The sequence below is a fragment of the Amphibalanus amphitrite genome, unplaced genomic scaffold, assembly GCF_019059575.1.
Source record: "Amphibalanus amphitrite isolate SeventyFive unplaced genomic scaffold, NRLGWU_Aamphi_draft 000254F_arrow, whole genome shotgun sequence".
Lineage (NCBI taxonomy): Eukaryota > Metazoa > Arthropoda > Thecostraca > Balanomorpha > Balanidae > Amphibalanus > Amphibalanus amphitrite.
In genome coordinates, this window is record NW_024881749.1 from 125,640 (window position 1) to 146,906 (window position 21,267).

The 21,267-nt window shown below is 55.6% G+C and overlaps 1 protein-coding gene across 2 annotated transcripts in view; it reads left to right on the forward strand.

Annotated features, from left to right (window-relative positions):
- LOC122386519 (transforming growth factor beta receptor type 3-like) overlaps positions 1-21,267 on the forward strand; it is a 103,455-nt gene that overhangs the window by 30,692 nt on the left and 51,496 nt on the right. For both annotated transcript variants that reach the window (XM_043375793.1, XM_043375794.1), the window contains 2 exons: positions 2,126-2,226; positions 3,566-3,617. In XM_043375793.1, the coding sequence (XP_043231728.1) occupies positions 2,126-2,226; positions 3,566-3,617 (153 nt within the window). The remainder of the gene's footprint in view (positions 1-2,125; positions 2,227-3,565; positions 3,618-21,267) is intronic.

The following is a 21,267-nucleotide window of genomic DNA, read 5'->3' on the forward strand; positions in this document are numbered from 1 at the left end:
ACGGCGGAAGGAACCTTTGTCCTCCGCTATGGACCCGACAAAGCCGCGGGCTGGACGGACGGCCATTGGCTGGCGGCGCCGCTCCAGCGTGACACGGTCGTGGCAGCGGTGCGTGTCAGGACACGACCGGAGGGCAGGCGATCGAACCCGCCGGCGGCGCGGCGCCACTCCAGCGACCGTCACCCGATCGACGCGCGGGCAGCCTCAGGAAGTGCTCGTGACGCCGGGTCCAAAGGGGGCGCCGCCGGGAGGGGGAGGAGGGGCTGCAACGGGCTCGGTGCAAGGATGCCTCACATGGACAGCTTAGCGGGTCTAAGCTCCTGGCACCCTATTAGGGAAAGCCATATGAATAACATACCGGACGGCCGGCCGAACCAAGTCAGGCGCCTGTGACGAAATTCAGGGTGTGCCTTCAGTGCCGGCAAAGGATACCAACCGGATAGAATGATCGCCAATAACGCCTACAGGGTGTTTCATAAAGAATGTCAATTTTAAATTCGCCATATTAGCCATATAAGACAATATATTTGCATAATTTTCAGATTCACATACACCAGAAGACTTGGACATTTGATTTTTGTCTGTTCACTTTTCTCTATCTAGACAAACGGTTCCACGACAGCACCGTGAAGATCAATGCACTTTCGGTCCCGTCCACGGATATGGCGCGCGGCCCGGAGCACTTCTTCGCAGTCCATGGGGGAGTCAACGAAGTCTTGTTCTAAGTCTAAAGTGAACCCTAAAGCGAAGGGTTAGCTCTAAGGTGAAGCCGAAACTTTCTCATAAATTTGGAGATGTTCTTGAGGCTTCCGAGCTGTAACACTATCCACGCCTTCTGTTCTTTCGAAAATGGCGTATTAATCATTTGAGCACGGCGAGCCGCGAGGTGAACCCGACATACTCGTATCCCGTTCTGAAAAAGGAATGACAACAACTTTGGCATTGAATGCTATTTATATAAAATGTCCATCAATTTCCAACAATGCTTGAAAGTTTGCACGTGCTAGACACATTTTTTCTTTTTGAACTCCCCAGTTTAAAATTGACATTCATTATGAAACACCCTGTATATATGGAGCGCCAGGTGCTGTTTGCCAACGTCGAACCATTTGACATTTGATGGCACAATTTTAAGTTCGTTAAATGTCAAGGACTTGATAACGTTATCTGCCCATTCTGTGTTCAATGATGTTTAATATGAGATGAAAAATTAATTTTTGTTCAGCTGCAGTTGGAGTTAAATGTGAACCAAAGTCAAAGACCTGCTACATCTAATCATCGCTCGTTCTTCCACGGTCTGTGTCAAGCCCAGAAACGAGCGTACGTTGCTGCAGAGCGACCTCTCGCCGATCCCTTCTGTCACGTGCTCAGGGTCGATTGCCGAGCTCCGTTGTCACGTGCTCGGAGGGGTGCCACGCCCAGTCTCCGCTCCATCAGAGCCGGCGCTATGTTCGGAATGGCCGCGCTGCAGGACGTCTAGCTCTCATGGCTCGGTGTCGGGTGGCCGCGGGTGGGCTGACCGCGGGCCCGGCCCCGGGAAGGTCGGGGCGCCGGTCAGAGGTGCCAGCCGGTGACCTCCCGTGCCGTCCGCGGGGCACGACACGTCAGCCGGTCTGCCGGGACATCTCATGGTGCCTGAGCCGTGTTATTAGCGTCGAGGTAGATCTGAGTGGTGAAGGGGCGCCCGGACGGCCGGTGTCAGGTGTCCTGTGCAGCGGGAGGTCCATGGGGTCGCGCGGTACAGCTCTCCCCGTACATATGTACGTACATACGGCGCTGATCTGGCCGCGGGAGTGTGACCAGTGCCGACGTCATATGACACGTCGGCATACCGGACGGCCGACATACATACCGTTATGACGCATCAGAACAGTATGCTGACAGGACAGCTGCTCAATATTCATTATTCGCCTTTCGGTCACATGGTTCTTGGATATGTTGCGAATGCGTGCTTGTTTCTATGTGCCAGATGATGTTGACATCGTGTTGAATCATTTCCTTCTTTGGTTTGTTATTTGCCTTGTGTACACAACTAGTTATGTCAACGAATTAGTCCATTCGTATATTTTTGAAGTCCCCTTGCAATGCTCCCACGAAACTAAACTCTGATCGCATATGCCCACAGACCCTGGCCAAGGCGACGCTGAACGTGCGCGCGCCGCGGGACGGTCGGCCGTTCGGCAGGAAGGTGATTCTGTTCCTGGTGGGATCGTCCCCGGTCAGCTGGTGAGTAGTCGCCCCACCCCCCACCTCTGTCCACGCACTGGCCGTGGGAGCGGGGCCGTCGAACCGCCGACACGTGTGCCGCTGCGGTCGGCGAAAACACACCGAGTGTGATTGATTTTCAATCGTTCCGTCTTCACTAAGACGTATTTTTACTCTGGGAACTGTAAACAGCTGTCCGTCGGCATGATTTAGCGGTCATCGCTCACATTTTTGATGGACTCGGCAGTCGGTAAGTCGGCTCACTGGTGGAGGATAGTACCGAGCCGGCCGGGCCGGTATACGGCGCCCGTTCCCACGGCTGGGGCAGACGCCGCCAGTGACGGCGGCAGGCAGTCCCGGCCTTCGACACTCGACCGACAGCTAACCGGCAATAAATAATCAAATTACAGCACTGGCCTGTGTCTCGGCGGCGCCTACCTGCGCGGCGGCCCGGTGCAGCCACACGCGGGCTGATGGCGGCCGGATGGTGCGGTGCACCGTCTATTTGCAAATGTCATGTAATGGCCCCGGTGACGTGGGGATTTTACACAAAGTCGCGGAACATATCGCTTGTTGCAGCGTACGCCGGCGTCTTTCGAGTCACCGAGGAATGCTGCTGCCGGAAGCGGAGTGGCCGCTGCAGTTGTAACAGTAGCCCTGCGGTGCAGACGTAGTAAAACATGTAAAAGTGCAGGGCAAAGGAGTATCGGATGTCGACATGTGACGGACGCTTACGGGAATGAATCGATTTAAAAGACCTGTACAAATCTATGCCATAGGCCCACAGCCAATAGCCATTGAACCATTCGAGTAAAGGTCTTTTCGGTAACGAAGGAGCTAGTGTTGAAGTGACCCCGATGAGCGCATTTGCACAAATTGAATAAGAAAATGGACTTGTGCGGGTCATCCATTTAGCGAGTTTCTAACGGCGGCGGCGCACCAAAGCTAAACGCTTCTGTCCAGTCGATTTGGGGATGTATATTGTAGATATGCCTGGCCATGCCATAACGCGGTCAGAGCCGGTCATAAGATTTTCCGGTAACCTTGCAACATAAGGAATACTCAATACTTGTTTCACACCCTGTGCTGGCTTGTAGTCGTGAATGCATAACAGTCGCTGCAACCAATGAATATGATATCACCAGGGGCATTTCCTCTCTTCGCTCTTTCTTTATTGAACGACAATAGTGATGACTTATTATATGTGACTTTCAGATATCTCAAGCTTTTCATAATTAACACTGCTGTAACAATTGGACTGTTGTGAGTTTTTCTTTGCTTACGGCCAACGAGGTTCTTGCCCCGCACGTTTCCTCTGGTAGGTTTCATGATGACAATACTTCTCTTGTCTTTTCTTCAGGACCGTGAGGACATACGGCGCGTTCGAAAATGGCACGAACTTCCAGATATTTGTGAGTACCCTTTAATGCTTTCCGGCTATGAACTATCTCAAGCTATTGAATTGCAAGGACACTTGATCTGCTTATAAATCTCTCGTCCTCCGCCATTCTCATACGCCGAACGACGCTGTGTTTTGTTGGTATGGCGCTAGAGCTGATGGCGGCATTGACCCATTAGTGTGCGTAGAGGACCAGTTGCAATGGGAACAGCTGCACGACTATCGATACCGTAACTGCAGCTGCTGCTGCTCGACTAAATCGCTCCTGAGATTGTGTTGTAATTATTTGTGTGCAATCATTCTAAATTCCTCTGCTTATTTATTATTATTATTTTTGGCTATAGGTTATATTTGGTTGTTGAAACTTAGTACATTCCAAAATGATCAAATATGTGCTCTAATCTTCACTTCCTGTTCCATCAACCTGCAAGCATTCGTCCAAATTAGGGGCAAAGTGTTCTGTCACGTTCGTTTTTGTATATCTACCTATAGTTACTTCTTATTTCGTAGAAGTCATGGCTTGCGTGAAAACTACGACCATTGACAATAAAAGCAAAGGTACCGGTTGATATCTACGATACCAGCAATGCGCCTAAAAACAGCTGACGAATGGACTTGAAGCGTTAGCGGTCTCATCCAGTTCTGCGCTGCCCCTTCCACTGGTATTTCGTTACCGGTCCGGCCCTGGTAGTGTCCGCTGGGCGGCATATTGCCGAGACATGTCCGGGTCTCGTCACCGATGAGTAGAGCGACACTACTGACTCGTTTTAGCGCCCGATTCATTGAATTGTGAATGTCATGCAGCATTTTCCTGTTTCCCACTTCGCCTGATTATATGTATTTGGTGCCGGATTTCGTGAAGTGGACGGTGCATGCATAGCGTGTGCATTATGGAAGGGTGCGTATTATTTAGGCCAGGGTTCATAATGTCCAGGGCACAATGTGTCCAGTGCTCGAAATGGCCAGTGCCCTGAATTGGCCAGTGTTCACATTGTCCAGGGATTACATGGTCCAAATGTGGCCAACTGGCTGCAGATAGGGTAAATTCAAAGAGGCCAGGGTTCATAATGTCCAGGGCACGATGTGTCCAGTGTTCGAAATGGCCAGGGTTCATAATGTCCAGAGCACGATGTGTCCAGTGTTCGAAATGGCCAGTGGTCGTAATGTCCAGGGCACGATGTGTCCAGTATTTAAAATGGCCAGTGCCTTGAATGGGCCAGAGTTCATAATGTCCAGGGATTACATAGTCAACCCAACCCAACCAAACCTAACCTAACCTAACCTAACCTAACCTAACCTAACCTAACCTAAGGTAATGATGTTTGCCTACCAGGGATAAGGAAATAGTTTCTCGCATGAATAGATTGCAAGCAATAGTAAATCAAATATTTTTAGGTTAAGTGGTTATGCATCAGGCTTCAGGCCTTCGGCCTGAAGCCAGATACATAACCACTTAACCTAAAAATATTTGATTTACTATTGCCTGTAATCTCTCCTAAGGCATTGCCTACGGCACTGCACTGCTTCGCATTGAGCTGGTTCCGTGTTTCTTACATAATGACGTCACTTTCAGTGACTATGTAATCCCTGGACATTATGAACTCTGGCCCATTCAAGGCACTGGCCATTTTGAGCACTGGACACATCGTGCCCTGGACATTATGAACCCTGGCCATTTCGAACACTGGACACAACGTGCCCTGGACATCATGAACCCTGGCCATTTCGAACACTGGACACATCGTGCCCTGGACATTATGAACCCTGGCCTCTTTGAATATACCCTATCTGCAGCCAGTTGGCCGCATTTGGACCATGCAACCCCTGGACATTATGAACTCTGGCCCATTCAAGGCACTGGCCATTTCGACACTGGGTATATCGTACCCTGGACATTATGAACCCTGGCCAGAATGAATGCTCCCCTTATGGAACCAGGTAGCATGAAGGCTGATTTTAGACAGCGTTTGCAAAACTGCCCGACAGCTCAGGTTCTTTTGTCAAAAGAAAAACGATTCCAACGAATAGCGTTTTTAGCTATTGAGGACAAACCTTTCTTTATGAGTGGAGGAGTTTGTGTTTGCTTAAGTCTCTGTTTGTTTAACACTAATGGTCATGTTGACAGCGGCTTTTGAAGCCACGCTCCCCTGGTATAGCGGCCTCTATTGCTCCAGTTATCACCTACGGACGGCTATCGACCAAATTTATTGAGGCGGTGCCGCTGCCAAGTGCCAAGTGCCAGCAGATATATGGTTTTAGCCACGCGAACCTTGCTTCGTGATCGATAAATGACGAAAAATGGAGCGTCAATCTAATGGATGGTGCACTAGGCTAGCCTGTCATATCCGACATGCATGCAGTGTCCGACACTAAAGCATGCCCGGCGACATAGAAGGCTTGGTACCTATATCGCAAATGCTAAGGCTTTGATGGGAAATATTCACCTTCTGTATCAAGGGGTCATTTAACACAGTGATTTAATCGGTAAAACTGTGTTTGCCATTTTAGTGCATTAGTTTCGGTGCATTTTTCACGTTGCTCGTGATGTCGGTTAATTGCGAGATGGCAAAGCCGGCAATCACGAAGCTATGAGGCACGTGTGAAACAGTTTGTAGCTCGTGACTACACTCTCACGTAGCCATATCGCACGCCCATATAAACCAGTAAAACGCCTTTTGGGCGAAGAACGAGCGAACGAGATAGTGAGCCCTGCACGTGCAGAAGGGCGAGAGAGTACTTCCAACGGGCTTGTGCAAAGCACCCTTCTTACCGGTCGCTAGCGGTGTACCAAATTTGAACGCAATCGGCCCAGCCGTTCCTGAGATCTGGAAGCGGCATTCTGCACGTGCGCACGTGCAAACGGGGTCCAAAATGACTTTTGCACGGCACCCTACTAACCGGTCCCGAACCGTGTACCAAATTTGAGCGCAATCGGCCCAGCCGTTCTCGAGATCTGGAAACGCCCCCTGCACGTGCGCACGTGCAGTAGCACCCTAACCGCAACACATGGGAATGCATTGCCTGGTGGGTGCCTACCTGTATGTCAAGTTTCAGCGAAATCGCCCCAGTAATTACCGAGTTACTGAAATGGGAACAAATTTGGCACCTCTTATTGTTGTATTTTGCACGTGCAGTGGGGGTCACTCACATAGATCAAGAGTATCCGACCTTTGGTAAAAGGGATGCAGCTACCCTATAAAAATGACCGCAAGACAATCGCTCAAGCCGCTGCTGAGATATGAGCCTCTCAAAATCATTACTTTTGCAAAACTGCTTGAACACCCTTGACTTTTCACGTGGCACGTGCCACGGCGGTCACTGAGATGTATCAAAAGTAGTCAATTACGGGGTAGAAGGGATGGGGCTACCCAGCAAAAAAGACCGCAGGCCAATCGGCCCAGCGGTTGCTGAGATATAAGCCTCCCAAAAGCGTTACAGGCCGGGCCGGGCCGGGCCGGGCCGGGCCGCTCATACTGAGATTTTTCCCTTATATTGAAAAGACTTCGCTCGCTGCGCTCGCTCGCTCGTAATAAGAGTGTCACAAACCTTTCGTACCGCTACAAAAACAACGAAACGGGTGACGACACAAGGCGAGCAGTATGTACCGCGGCAGTTCCTTCAGGTCTATCGATAGCTGAACATTCCCAGGACACACTCGCGCTCCGCACAATGATTGCCGTCGTCTGCGCGGGTCGCCGCTGGCTGCTCGCGGATCGGCGCCACTCGCCGGTACCTGTGTACCTAATTCAGTCGGCTCGCGTACGGGCGGCGGCGGGCGGCGGCGCATTGATTTTTCTCGTGAGTCTGCAAACGTCACTACATGGTCGACGTCAATACAGCACGTCCGGGAGAGGCGCGGGACGCGCGGCCCGCACGCCGGCGAGCCGAGCCGCTTGTGAAATGGGCGACTCGGTGCGGGCCTGGCCTCCGGTGGCGGAACTCATTCAGTCATTCAATCGATGGCTGAATGAATCAATGATTTGTGCATCGGTGACCGACATTTTTTCGTTTGAATAAGTGATGAATGGGGTGATTTGCACGAACGTCAGGGAGGCCTTCGGCTGGCGTTTGGCCGTCAATATGTGCAAAAGCGTATTGCTTTGAATCGCTAGCTAGAAACAATTATATACTACAAGTGGGTACTTTATGTTTAGGTGCATCAATGCATAAAATGGGTTTTGTTAAAATTCACCACAGATAACAATAAGCAAACATGATTTAACCCATTAATGCCGCTTGGGTCATATATGACCCAAAAGCAACATCTTAACATTTTTTTCTAAATGGAGGCAAGTGGCACTTTGAGGAACTTGTGCGTGTGTTTTGTTGGATTTGTGGGTTCAGCGACGAGCGTCGGAGCCGCATAAAACTCGTGTGAGCTCGTCCACTGAAGTTGCTGGAGCCCAAGACGACGGGACTGCACAGCCGCCGGTCACTGGCAATGGCGCGCCGTCCCAAAAAGTAATATTATGTTATGTTTGAACTTTACTATCTATTGAATGATCGTCCACCTGGCATCGAAATTTGTCTGAAAAAGACATGATGTATATTTTTGGCCTTCTTGTCGCCATCGGATAACTTTTTTTCCTCGATAAATATCCTTGGGTCATAAATGACCCAGCCGGCAATAGTGTTGTCAATTTTCTCGTATGTTGAATACAAGGGAAGCAATTGATGATTATACGATTATTTATTTCTGGGGGTTGTGATCAGATCACAGTGGCGGATCCAAAGGAGGGGGGTCATATGGGTCACTCATGACCTCCCCTGGGACCCGAGGGCACCACCGACCTATCAGGGGCACCACAGGCCTAGTGTTGCGATGTTGGGATATCATGAGCGGACCGTTTGTCCGGGGCCGTGACGCGGGGCGGGCCGGCGACTCGGCCGGCCGAGGGGCACCACGGGCCTGTCAGGGGTACCACAGGCTTGTTAGGGGCACCACAGGCCTGCAGAAGCTCCATCGGCCTAGCAAGAGCACCACAGGTCTGTCAGGGGGCACCACGGACCTGCCAGGGGCACCAGTCAGAGGCCTGCCAGGGGCACCATCGACCTCACAGGGGCACCAACAGCCTCGCACGTGCACCTTGGGCTTGTAAAGGGCTCCACGGGCCTGTCGGGAGCACTTCAGGCTTGTCAGGGGCACCACAGTCCTGCCAGGACCCAGGGGCACCAGCGGCCTAGCAGGAGCACCACAGGCCCGCCAGGGGCACCACAGGCCTGCCTGGGGCACCACAAACCTAGCAATGGCACCACAGACCTGTCAGGGGCTCCACAAGCCTGCCAGGGGCACCTCAGGCTTGTCAGGGCCCAGGGGCACCACAGTCCTTCCAGGGACACCACAGGCCCATCAGGCCTATGGTGTCCCCTCTGGAGCACCAGAGGCCTAACAGGGGCACCACAGTCCTGCCAGCGGCACCAACGGCCTCGTCAATGAGACGTTGCAAAGCATTGCAATGCAAAGCCTCTTAATATTGTTTGGCTGAGACCGCTACACAGTATACACAATAAGGTATCTAGCTAAATCCGTTTTCGTGATAACTCCTTATTTGTGACTATGCCAATGCCGGTTGGGTCATTTATGACCCATACTTATAACTTGAGAACCGATGGAACAATTGTTTTAAGCTTGCACAGTTTTCTTACTGGGACCCGTGTGGCTAACATTTGTTAAGGACAACTAAAGAATCCAAAAATAAAAATTCCGGCATTAATGGGTTAACATAAGATATGCATAACAAATTTGGAGTTTCCTTTATGCGTATGCGTATATTTCGGTACTCTGCCATTCCCGCCAATAGGGAACAAGATTGCCAAAATTATTTTATTTGAATAATAATTTCATTTCTTCCTGTTCATATGTTAGGTTTATTGCGAATGTTTCCAGTTACAGTTTCGCTTGGTTTGTTTTTGCCAGTTTCAGTCCTTTATAAGCATATCGAAATCCTGACGGCTGGAGCCGCGTTGACTTCTGAGCAATTATTTTCTAACCCACAGTTATTGCAAAATCACTGTTTTCATCCTAATCGCTTGGGCACAGGCTGCGTGTCGCAATTCGCATACGATGAAATAGGCGTGCCTCATTAATAGATGACCAAAGTGTCTTTTTTGGGCGCCGTTCTGTTCCGCTCAGTCTGCTCGCTGCTCACAAGAGCACGTTTTCCGACTGTTTTTCAAATAAAATAATGATCATTCAGCTACTTTACGTGCTGAGTGACCATTAACTTGATCATTATTTTGAATGACCATTAGGAACCATTTCGAAGACGGAAGTTCATAAGTAGAATGCTTGTGCATTCGCCATTCTTTTTCATTACTGCCAGCTGTTTGCCCTTTTCATGCACGCATAAAGTGCGACAATCGTTTTCACGAATTAGAAGGCGAATTAGAATTAGAGTGCCTCACTTGCATACATACGCCCTGCACTTACTTGTCTTACATTCTCTCTGGAAGTCTGGTAAATATGGATGACGTTCCCGGTAGCGCGGACCCTCGGTAAATAGCTGGGGCGCAGTTGGCGTCGCTGGCAGTGTTCGGTATGCTAGGGTCGTGTCAGATACGGATCCCGGGGTCACCCACTGTGATCTGTATTCACAGGGGCACTAGTCGAGCGAGAAACGACACATCCGGCAGGCGACGCTCATACAACCGAGTCCCCAATATTACGCTCGGTGGCAGCTATTGTAAGCCAACTCGGTGACATTTATAAATCTCCAGCCTTCAAATACGCGAGTGATTGATCTATTTCCCCGTACATTGAGTCTGATAAGGGCAGATTTTTCTCCAGTGACCTCACTGGGGGCTGGACGGCGTCCCATCCGCTGTATAAAGACGCCCCTGATGTGATGCATGTGACCGTTGGCAGGTATTTCCTATCGCGCAACACGCCGTGTTCGGCGCTCGATGACTTGGTAATGCAGCGCGCGCGGCGGCTATCGTGGCGCATCAGTGGCGCGTCGCGCGCCTCCCTCGGCGGCCGAGGTGACACCGCCGCGCCGCGGCGCGAGCCTCCCTCGAGGTGACACGGCCGCGGCGTCCGCTCGTGACACGGGGGACGGGGGGGGGGGGGGGGGGCACGACGCGGAGCTGGCGCCGAGGCCGCTCTCCTCTCAGCTATGTTGCCGCGGCTGAGCGCTGCATACCGATCCGCGGGGACACGGAACTTGGCCGCTCTCATCCGATGTCACGGGCAAGATCAGAGGCCACGGGCGGGATCTGATGTCACGCCCGCCGAGGTGATACGGGGCGGGCTATGTCGAAGGGTCTCGTATTGTTGCGGTAGGGGATCACAGACTCATTACTGGCCTCGGATGGAGTAATTACATAGATTGATGCGCAGAGGTGACCCAATGAAAAATATTTATGGATTCATGTTGTTCAAATGGAGTTTTCAAACCTTTGAAAAGAACACGGAATTTGCGCTCATTTGTTGCATGGTAGCTGGCTTTAACCCTAGAACGCCTAGGGGGGGGGGGGGGTTGTATCAACCCAAGATTACTTTACTACTCAGGTTGGTTCACTAGGGAAGTAAAGGCGCCGTAGCTACGTCACGGATTTGGTAGCAATCTGGTGGCAATTTTTGCAGACATCAATGGCGCACGTGTTGTTTGATCGTCGCCAATACTATTTTACTGCACTATTTTGTTATTTCACTGCTGTTATAACGTAAGCTCTTTATTCACAACCAAAGCCGCATTGCGTTAAACTTCCTAGAGCGCCAAACACCGATCGCTACTACCACAACCGCGCTCCGCGCGGGCCGGCGGCCGACTGCTCTCGAACCCCGCGTCTGCGCGCCGGCGCCGCCAATGGCGTCGCCAGGCCCCCGGGCAGGGGGGAGCAACTGGCGTCGCCAGGCCCCGGGGCAGGGGGGGAGCAGCTCGCGACACCACACCCTGCCGCCCTTAAAACGGAACACATTCACTTTAACCTGCCGCCCTTAAAACGGAACACATTTTAAACCGGAACGTGGAAACAAACACATTACGCGTCGGAACGTGGAAACAAACACATTACGCGTCGGAACGTGGAAACAAACACATTACGCGTCGGAACGTGGAAACAAACACATTACGCGTCGGAACGTGGAAACAAACACATTTTAAACCTCGGCGATCAGTCGCCTCGGGCACCTCCGGCGCCGAGCGGAACGGCGTTGCGAGGGGCCCTCAGTGTCCCCGCCGCCCCTGCCGCCGCCGTCACCGCCACCGCCGGTGTGACTGTAGCCGCTGAGGTCACCGGTATCACCGCCGCCGCCGAGGTCACCGGCACTACCGCCGCTGCTGACGGCATCACCGCCGCCGCTGAGGTCACCGGCACTACCGCCGCCGCCGGGGTCACCAGCACGGCCGTAGCCACCGGGGTCACCGGCATCCCCGCCGCCGCCGAGATCACCGGCACGGCCGAGGCCGACTGCTCCCCGGTCACAGGCCTGACCGGCGACGCCGGCGCGGCTGCCGTCACCGAGGCCATTGGCGCGATCGTCTCCGACAGGGCGCCCGGCGCTGCCGCCGGCGCCACCAGCCCGGTCACCGCCGGTCGTCGCTCTGACGTCACCGCCGGTCGTCGCTCTGACGTCACCGCCGGTCGTCGCTCTGACGTCACCGCCGGTCGTCGCTCTGACGTCACCGCCGGTCGTCGCTCTGACGTCACCGCCGGTCGTCGCTCTGACGTCACCACTGGTCGCCGCTCGGACACTACCGCCGGTGGCCGCTCTGACGTCACCGCCGGCGCTGTTCCCTGGGTCCGCCGCCGCCGCCAACAGCTGGTCAACGTGGCGCGACCAGATCACGTGTCCCACGTCCACTTCATACGACACGGGACCGGGGCGGGCGACCACCGTGCCGCGGACCCACTTCTGACGACCGTCATACGAGCGGGCCCACACTGTAGCTCCCACGGCGAATTCCCTGCTCCGTCCGCCGGCCGTCTCACGCTGCCGGTCCCGAGCCGCCTGCAGAGCTGTCTCGGCGCTCGGAACCATGAGGTTCATACGAGTGCGGAGGTTCCGCCCGAACAGCATCTCAGCGGGAGTCCGTGCGGTCGCGGCGTGGGGCGTCACTCTGTACGCCATCAGAACTCGGGCGAGCGCCAGTTCCATGCCTCCGCTGTCGTCTGCTGCCAGAGTCGCCTTCAGTGAGTTTTTTAGCGAGCCGACCGCTCGCTCCGCCATCCCATTAGACGATGGGTGATGGGGCGCCACTCTGACATGTCGGATCCCGTTAGAGCTGGCGAACTGGGCGAATTCCTGGCTCGTGAACTGTGGGCCATTGTCCGTTACCAGCACCAGTGGTAGTCCGAGACGAGCAAAAACCGTCCTCATCACCGCTACGGTCCGCTCGGACGTGGTCGTCTTCATTGGGATCATTTCAGCCCACTTGGAGAAACTATCCACCATCACCAGGAACCAGGTGCCCTTCAGAGGTCCGGCAAAATCGGCATGCACCCGCTGCCACGGGCCGTCCGTCGGCTCCCACGGGTGCCGTGTCGCCTGCGGCGGCTCAGCTCGCTTTGAGACGCACGCCTGACACCCGCGAGCCAGCGCCTCCAGCTCAGCATCGAGTCCCGGCCACCACACAAAGCGCCTAGCCAGCTGCTTCATGCGAGTGCAGCCGAAGTGACCCTCATGCAGCTCCCGCTTGACGGTGTCGCGCAGGCTGCTCGGGATGACGACTCGGCCGCCCCAGAGCAGACAGTCGGCCTCAGTCGTCAGCTCCTCTCGGCGATTCTTGAAGGGAGCCAGGTCCGGGTCCACCACCGCCGGCCAGCCCGATCGCACCGCCGCCAGAGCGCGGGCGAGCGCCGGGTCTCGGCGCGTGGCCACTGCTATCTGCTGCGCGGTCAGACACGGCCCCTGCTCGGCGATGAACATTACGCCGCCTCCGCCGTACGCCGCCTCCTCTTCTGCCGACAGCCGGTTCTCCGCCTCGTCCGGCACCGACAGACGGGACATCGTGTCCGCCAGCCTCATGTCCTCCGTCCGGCGCAGCTCGATCTTGTACTGATACGCCGCGAGCTGCAGCGCATACCTTTGCATGCGAGCCGCCGCCAGAGATGGCAGCTCACGGTCCGGGTTTAGGATCCTGGAGAGCGTCCTGTTGTCGACCACCAGGGTGAACGGCCGACCAAACAGGAACTGGTGGAACCGCCGCACTCCGAACGAGACGGCTGCGGCTTCCCTCTCCACTTGGGCGTACTTCCTCTCCGTCGGAGTGAGCGTTCGGGAGGCGTACTGTACCGGCCTCTCGAGCCCCTCGGGCGTCACTTGCATCAGAGCCGCTCCGACTCCTGTCGCACTGGCGTCCGTGACGAGCCGCAGCGGCAGCACGGGGTCGTACCGCATCAGGACCGGCGCCGTGGACAGCATGTCCTTCACACGGCGCACTGCCGCGGCGCACTCCGCCGTCCATGCCCATTTGACGCCCGTCTTCAGTAGCGCGTAGAGCGGCGCTAGCACGGTAGACAGGTTGGGCAGCAGCCGCTGATAATAGCTGACTGACCCGATCAGAGATCGCAGCTCCTGCACGTTCCGAGGGTCAGGTGCTGCTGTGACGGCCGCCGTCTTCTCTTGCACCGGGCGCAGACCCGCCTCAGACAGTCGCCAACCGAGATACACCACTTCTCGGACTCCGAACTGGCACTTCTCTTTCTTGAGGCGGACGCCGTTGTCCTTCAGCCGCTCCAGCACCCGGTCCAGCCTGTCCATCAGCTCACGGTCACTGTCGGCGCCGATCAGCACGTCGTCCAGGTAACAGACGACTCCTGGAAGACCATCCAGCACCTGGTCCATGATCGCCTGGAACTGCGCTCCACAGGTGCTGATCCCGTACGGGAGACGGTTCATCCGCATCGCACCACGGTGTGTGGTCACGGTGGTCATCTCTCGGCTCTCTTCGTCCAGCTCACACTGGAGATAGGCGTTCCTGCAGTCCAGCTTGCAGAACTTTTTCCCTCGTATGCTGGCGAATAGCTCCTCCGGCGTGCGCATCGGATACTTCAGAGGCTGCAGCTGCGGGTTCACCGTGATCCGATAGTCCGCGCACAGCCGCACGCCGTCCTTCTTGGGGATGGGTACGAGCGGCGTACCCCATCCGGAGAAGTGTCCAGGAGGCACCTTCTCGGCGATCCCTTGATCCAGCCACTTGTCGAGCTCCCGCTCGATATCTTGCTGTAGCGCAAACGGCACCGGTCTGGCGCGTCGATAGACCGGTTTGGCGCCTTCCTTCAGTCTGAGCGCCACCTTCACCGGGATTCTGCCCAGTTCTTCTTTGAACACCTCACGGTGTTTGTCCATCACCTCCTTCAGCGTCGGCTGAGTCGCCACCGGGCACACGTTCAGCGTCTCCAGACCCGACGCCGTCCTCAGCGCCTTGATCCACTCTCGTCCCATGAGAGGTCGGTGAGAGCCCATGTCGGACACGACGAGTCGCAGCCGTGTCGCTCGGCCGTCCGTCTCCACGTTGACGTCGGCCTCGCCTCGCAGACGGATTTGCTGGCCGGTGAATGACGTGAGGTGCAGCTCACTCGGCCGCAGCGTCAGACCGGGGATGTGAGTCTCCGCGCTGATTATAGTCACCGGTGAGCCAGTGTCGATCAGCATGGTGAACTCCTGGCCGTTCACCCTGACCGTCGCCCACTCAGCTGCGGCTGGCTGCACGGCGCTGACTTGCCAGTCAGCCTGGTCGCCGTCCTGAACCAGCTTCACGCCAGTTCGCTGTTTGCCGCAGTCACGCTGCAGATGCCCACGCTCTCCGCACCGATAGCAGCGCGGCGCGCCGGCCCGCCATGGCCGCGCGCCGGCCTGCCGCGGCTGCCCGCTGTCCTGCCGTGGCTGCCCGCTGTCCTGCCGCGGCTGCGCACCGTCCTGCCGGGGCCGCGCGCCGGCCTGCCGCGACTGCGCGCTGGGACAGTGGCGCCGCCAGTGGCCCCGGCCGCCACAGCGGAAGCACGTGCCTGGCCCCGGGGGCTCGGTCGGCCTGACCCTCTCCGTCCGCTGCGGGCGTCGCACCAGGTGAACTGCCTCCCCGTCCGTCTCGGCCGGCGCCGGCGCCCCTGACAGCCGCGTCGTCAGATCCATCACGTCCCTGTGCGCCCGTGCCGTCCGCCGGACGTCCTCCAGAGAGAGGTCGTCACCCTTTAGCGCCGCCTCCCGGACCAGCTTCCTCTGTAGCTCACCTCGGCTGCCCAGGACGCATCGGTCTCTCAACTCACGGTCCACCTGCGCCGGCTCGTAGCCGCAGCGCAGGATTTGCGTCCGTAGTCTGCCCAGGAACTCCTCCAGACTCTCTTCCTGCTCCATTTTCATCCCTTGAAACTTTCCTCTTTCCGCCACCACATTATTCTTCGGCACCAGATACCGTGTTAGCTTCCTTTTCAGGCGAGCAAACTCGTCTTCTCCCTGTCTCTCGGCGTCCTCCTCAGGCAGTGAATCGCTGACATCGGCGAGGTCCGGACCCACCAGGTGCAACAGGACTGCACACCGTCTCGCAGGCCCTTGAATGTCAACAGCGATCATATACCGCTCCAATGCCCGGAGCCACTTTTCAAAGTCCGTGCCTGGACGGTACGGCACCGCAGACACTATCTGCATCCCCGTTGGATCCATCGTGCCGCCGCGCTCTCACCAGCACGTCGTTCCGCCGGTCGGTTCGTCGCCGCTCCACCGTCGGCCCGCAGCCGCTCCACCGTCGGCCCGCAGCCGCTCCACCGGTCGGCCCGCAGCCGGGCGTCACCGCTCACACCGGCCGGTCACCACACACGCCGGTCGGCCACCGCTCACGCCGACCAGTCACCGCTCACGCCGACCAGTCACCGCTCACCCGGCCGGTCACCGCTCACCGCGCCGCCCTGCGCCCGTACTTGGCGCTGCAGCTGCGGTTTCCCGCGCTTTTCTCGACGGGGGCGTCACGTGGTAGTGACGTCACACGCACGTCACCGCGCGCGCATGCGCACTCGTCCCGCACCGCCCGGCCGCGCGCCAGCTTCCCGCCGAAATTACCCGCTTCGGGGACCAGGCGCCTCAAACCGCATTGAGGCCCTCTCCGCCGCACCGATCGGCCAATCACACGCGCTGCCACAGCTGCGCGTCACCCCCGGCCGACCAATCAGCGTGCAGCACGCCGACGCATGCGCCACGCACACCACACTGCCGAGGCATCATGGCCGCCACGAATTTCGGCGATCACATGGGAAACCCTGCCAGGACAACGGCCGCCGCGCGACAGGCACACTACCAGCAGCAGCGCGAAAATAAAAATACTAAGCAATACTAAGCACTAAGCATTCGTACTAAGCAACGTTTGCGCCCTCACCGTCCGTGGCCCGTCCGCCCTCGCTGACCACCGCGCACTGATCACTGGCCCGTTTCGCCATCACTCGCAATCACAGCTCCAAGGCTTCACCTTGATCTGATCCTCGTCGCCAGGATGTTATAACGTAAGCTCTTTATTCACAACCAAAGCCGCATTGCGTTAAACTTCCTAGAGCGCCAAACACCGATCGCTACTACCACAACCGCGCTCCGCGCGGGCCGGCGGCCGACTGCTCTCGAACCCCGCGTCTGCGCGCCGGCGCCGCCAATGGCGTCGCCAGGCCCCCGGGCAGGGGGGAGCAACTGGCGTCGCCAGGCCCCGGGGCAGGGGGGGAGCAGCTCGCGACACCACAACTGCAATGTATTGTACATTACATTTGAAAATTAAAATAAAGAAATATTCGTAACCCAGCAAGTCAGTTATTCTTTGAGGCAGCACTCTGTCAGCATTGAGCCTTCAAAATGTGTTATTTGATAGACTTTCCCACATTTTCTACTCTTGTGGAAAACTTTCTTAGTCATCAAAAATGTATGCACATATGAATAATTAGAACTTCATTTTCAAAGTTTTATAGAAATAAGATTTCACATTACATTATCATAAGGCTACCTGTCCATTTCGTACAACCATTTAAATATTCATCCAACAGAAGGCAGGTACCTCTGAGAAGGTACTGATATCTCTTACCTACACCAATATTTCAGGAAAATGACAGAGACTGAGAAGCTATTAAAACTTCAGTGTATGAAAGGGATGTTATGGCTTATGCACATTGAAAAACATCAGATAATGCTTTTGAACCATCTCATTCACCAGCACACATCAATCCGGCTCCTGGCTTCTGTCAAGGAAACATTCCAAAATAATGCATTATTTTATTTCATTGACCACCTTGCAAAAGACAAACAGCAAACACATCACCACCAAAAACAAAAATAGTCAACAGACAACAGGTAGGTAGGTACCAGCTGATCTAGCCATGCTGTGTCATGTGCCTTTGAAAAACTTGAGCAGTCAGGGTTGAATAAACACCCCAAACTTAGCCATTAATGCATGAACAAGTGCAAATACTGGTCGAGCATTTTAATAAAAATGAAACTAACAGCATTGTAGGTTACAATTATAAAAAAGACAATTACAAAAAAAAAACAGCAGAGCTTACTCTACAAGGCATAACCATTAATTTTATAACTGACATCCAAATTTGCATCTCCGAAGTTTAACCCACCTACCAGCCACCTGCACATTTCTGCGCACATGTGCTGCGCAGTGTGCACAGTCACTACACATTACACAATTATGAGAATTGAAATAGTTTTAAACAATCAAGCAAGTCAGGACTGGTATGCAGATTCACAAGTTCTCTCAACATCTTCAATTACCAACAATCAAGAGCACCTTGTGATCTCAGTAACTCCGCAGATCCATCTTCTGTTTTCCATTTTCAGTTTTCAATTGAAATATAAGTTCCATCTGGGAGACACATGTCGCATCATTATGTTTAAACAATTATTATGCTTGAACTTTTGATTTTTCATGTGAACTTCACTTCAAAAGTTGATTCAATTTTTAAAGTTGATATAATTTGTATAATGCTACGATCACGGCGCACCAAATCACAGATAACTTGAAAATAACCAAGCAAAAGCCACATTCTCTAGCAAACTATGAGAGCTATCTGATCCATGCTGCGTTGAAATAATTGAAAATCGCCAAAATCAGTCAAAATATGACAATTAAATTAATATAAACTTCACAAAACTCTGATTTGTGAGGCAATGCGCAACAGAAATGCGAGGGAATATGGTAGTAATCTGGTAGCAATTATGAAGGATTTCCCCTGTCGCTGATGAAAAAACACTAAAAACAAATTTTTCAACGCAGAGGAAATCCTTCATTATAAGTTGCAGGGACCATTTGATTGGCCCATTTTAGATAAGTATAGGCCGAATGTTTCGATTTCAACCCCATTTATCGTAATGAGACGAATCCATTGGCTTAGTGGTACGTCTTTTGAACACATGTAGGCCTTAGATTTCTCCTTAGCCCGCCTGAAACACACCATGCTTTGCATGCATTTCTATGGGTGAAGGAAAATTCCACGGTGACTGTAAATACGGTGAGCTCATCTGGATTTGGTCACGTGATCATTTTCGAGCGCAGCGCACGTGCAGTTGTGGCGAGGGCACTTCCAGAAATTCTGAATCCATGCGATTTTGGAGCCAATGCAAAGTCTATGGGAAAATGGTTCATTTTTATTTGTTTTTCTTATCACACCTAAACTTTCAAGTTTTTCTCAAAGATACACCCTGATTCATGTGTAGAATTGATTGGTCTTTCATATGGTATCAATTTTAGATTTTTATCGGATAATTTCAAAAATTACTTACCATTTAAACTACCAAAAGAGGTGATTGCGGCTAAGCATTGTGACAGCCATATCATGTCATTGGGAAATTACGCTTTCTTGTGCATCTTCATTTTAACTGTTCTCGAAGTTAGTACCTACTGGATGATTCATGCGTAGAATTTGTTGAACTTTTGTCTTGTGTCACTCTTAACCTTTATGAAATAATTATTCAAGTCATTTCGCCCCGGCCGACATGGACGCCGTTGTGAGCCGGTTTTGGCGACGGGGAGAGAGAGAGAGAGAGAGAGAGAGAGAGAGAGAGAGAGAGAGAGAGAGAGAGAGAGAGAGAGAGAGAGAGAGAGAGAGAGAGAGAGAGAGAGAGAGAGAGAGAGAGAGAGAGAGAGAGAGAGAGAGAGAGAGAGAGAGAGAGAGAGAGAGACGGGGACGGGGACGGGGACGGGGACGGGGACGGGGACGGGGACGGGGACGGGGACGGGGACGGGGACGGGGACGGGGACGGGGACGGGGACGGGGACGGGGACGGGGACGGGGACGGGGACGGGGACGGGGACGGGGACGGGGACGGGGACGGGGACGGGGACGGGGACGGGGACGGGGACGGGGACGGGGACGGGGACGGGGACGGGGACGGGGACGGGGACGGGGACGGGGACGGGGACGGGGACGGGGACGGGGACGGGGACGGGGACGGGGACGGGGACGGGGACGGGGACGGGGACGGGGACGGGGACGGGGACGGGGACGGGGACGGGGACGGGGACGGGGACGGGGACGGGGACGGGGACGGGGACGGGGACGGGGACGGGGACGGGGACGGGGACGGGGACGGGGACGGGGACGGGGACGGGGACGGGGACGGGGACGGGGACGGGGACGGGGACGGGGACGGGGACGGGGACGGGGACGGGGACGGGGACGGGGACGGGGACGGGGACGGGGACGGGGACGGGGACGGGGACGGGGACGGGGACGGGGACGGGGACGGGGACGGGGACGGGGACGGGGACGGGGACGGGGACGGGGACGGGGACGGGGACGGGGACGGGGACGGGGACGGGGACGGGGACGGGGACGGGGACGGGGACGGGGACGGGGACGGGGACGGGGACGGGGACGGGGACGGGGACGGGGACGGGGACGGGGACGGGGACGGGGACGGGGACGGGGACGGGGACGGGGACGGGGACGGGGACGGGGACGGGGACGGGGACGGGGACGGGGACGGGGACGGGGACGGGGACGGGGACGGGGACGGGGACGGGGACGGGGACGGGGACGGGGACGGGGACGGGGACGGGGACGGGGACGGGGACGGGGACGGGGACGGGGACGGGGACGGGGACGGGACGGAGACGGAGACGGAGACGGAGACGGAGACGGAGACGGAGACGGAGACGGAGACGGAGACGGAGACGGAGACGGAGACGGAGACGGAGACGGAGACGGAGACGGAGACGGAGACGGAGACGGAGACGGAGACGGAGACGGAGACGGAGACGGAGACGGAGACGGAGACGGAGACGGAGACGGAGACGGAGACGGAGACGGAGACGGAGACGGAGACGGAGACGGAGACGGAGACGGAGACGGAGACGGAGACGGAGACGGAGACGGAGACGGAGACGGAGACGGAGACGGAGACGGAGACGGAGACGGAGACGGAGACGGAGACGGAGACGGAGACGGAGACGGAGACGGAGACGGAGACGGAGACGGAGACGGAGACGGAGACGGAGACGGAGACGGAGACGGAGACGGAGACGGAGACGGAGACGGAGACGGAGACGGAGACGGAGACGGAGACGGAGACGGAGACGGAGACGGAGACGGAGACGGAGACGGAGACGGAGACGGAGACGGAGACGGAGACGGAGACGGAGACGGAGACGGAGACGGAGACGGAGACGGAGACGGAGACGGAGACGGAGACGGAGACGGAGACGGAGACGGAGACGGAGACGGAGAGAGAGAGAGAGAGAGAG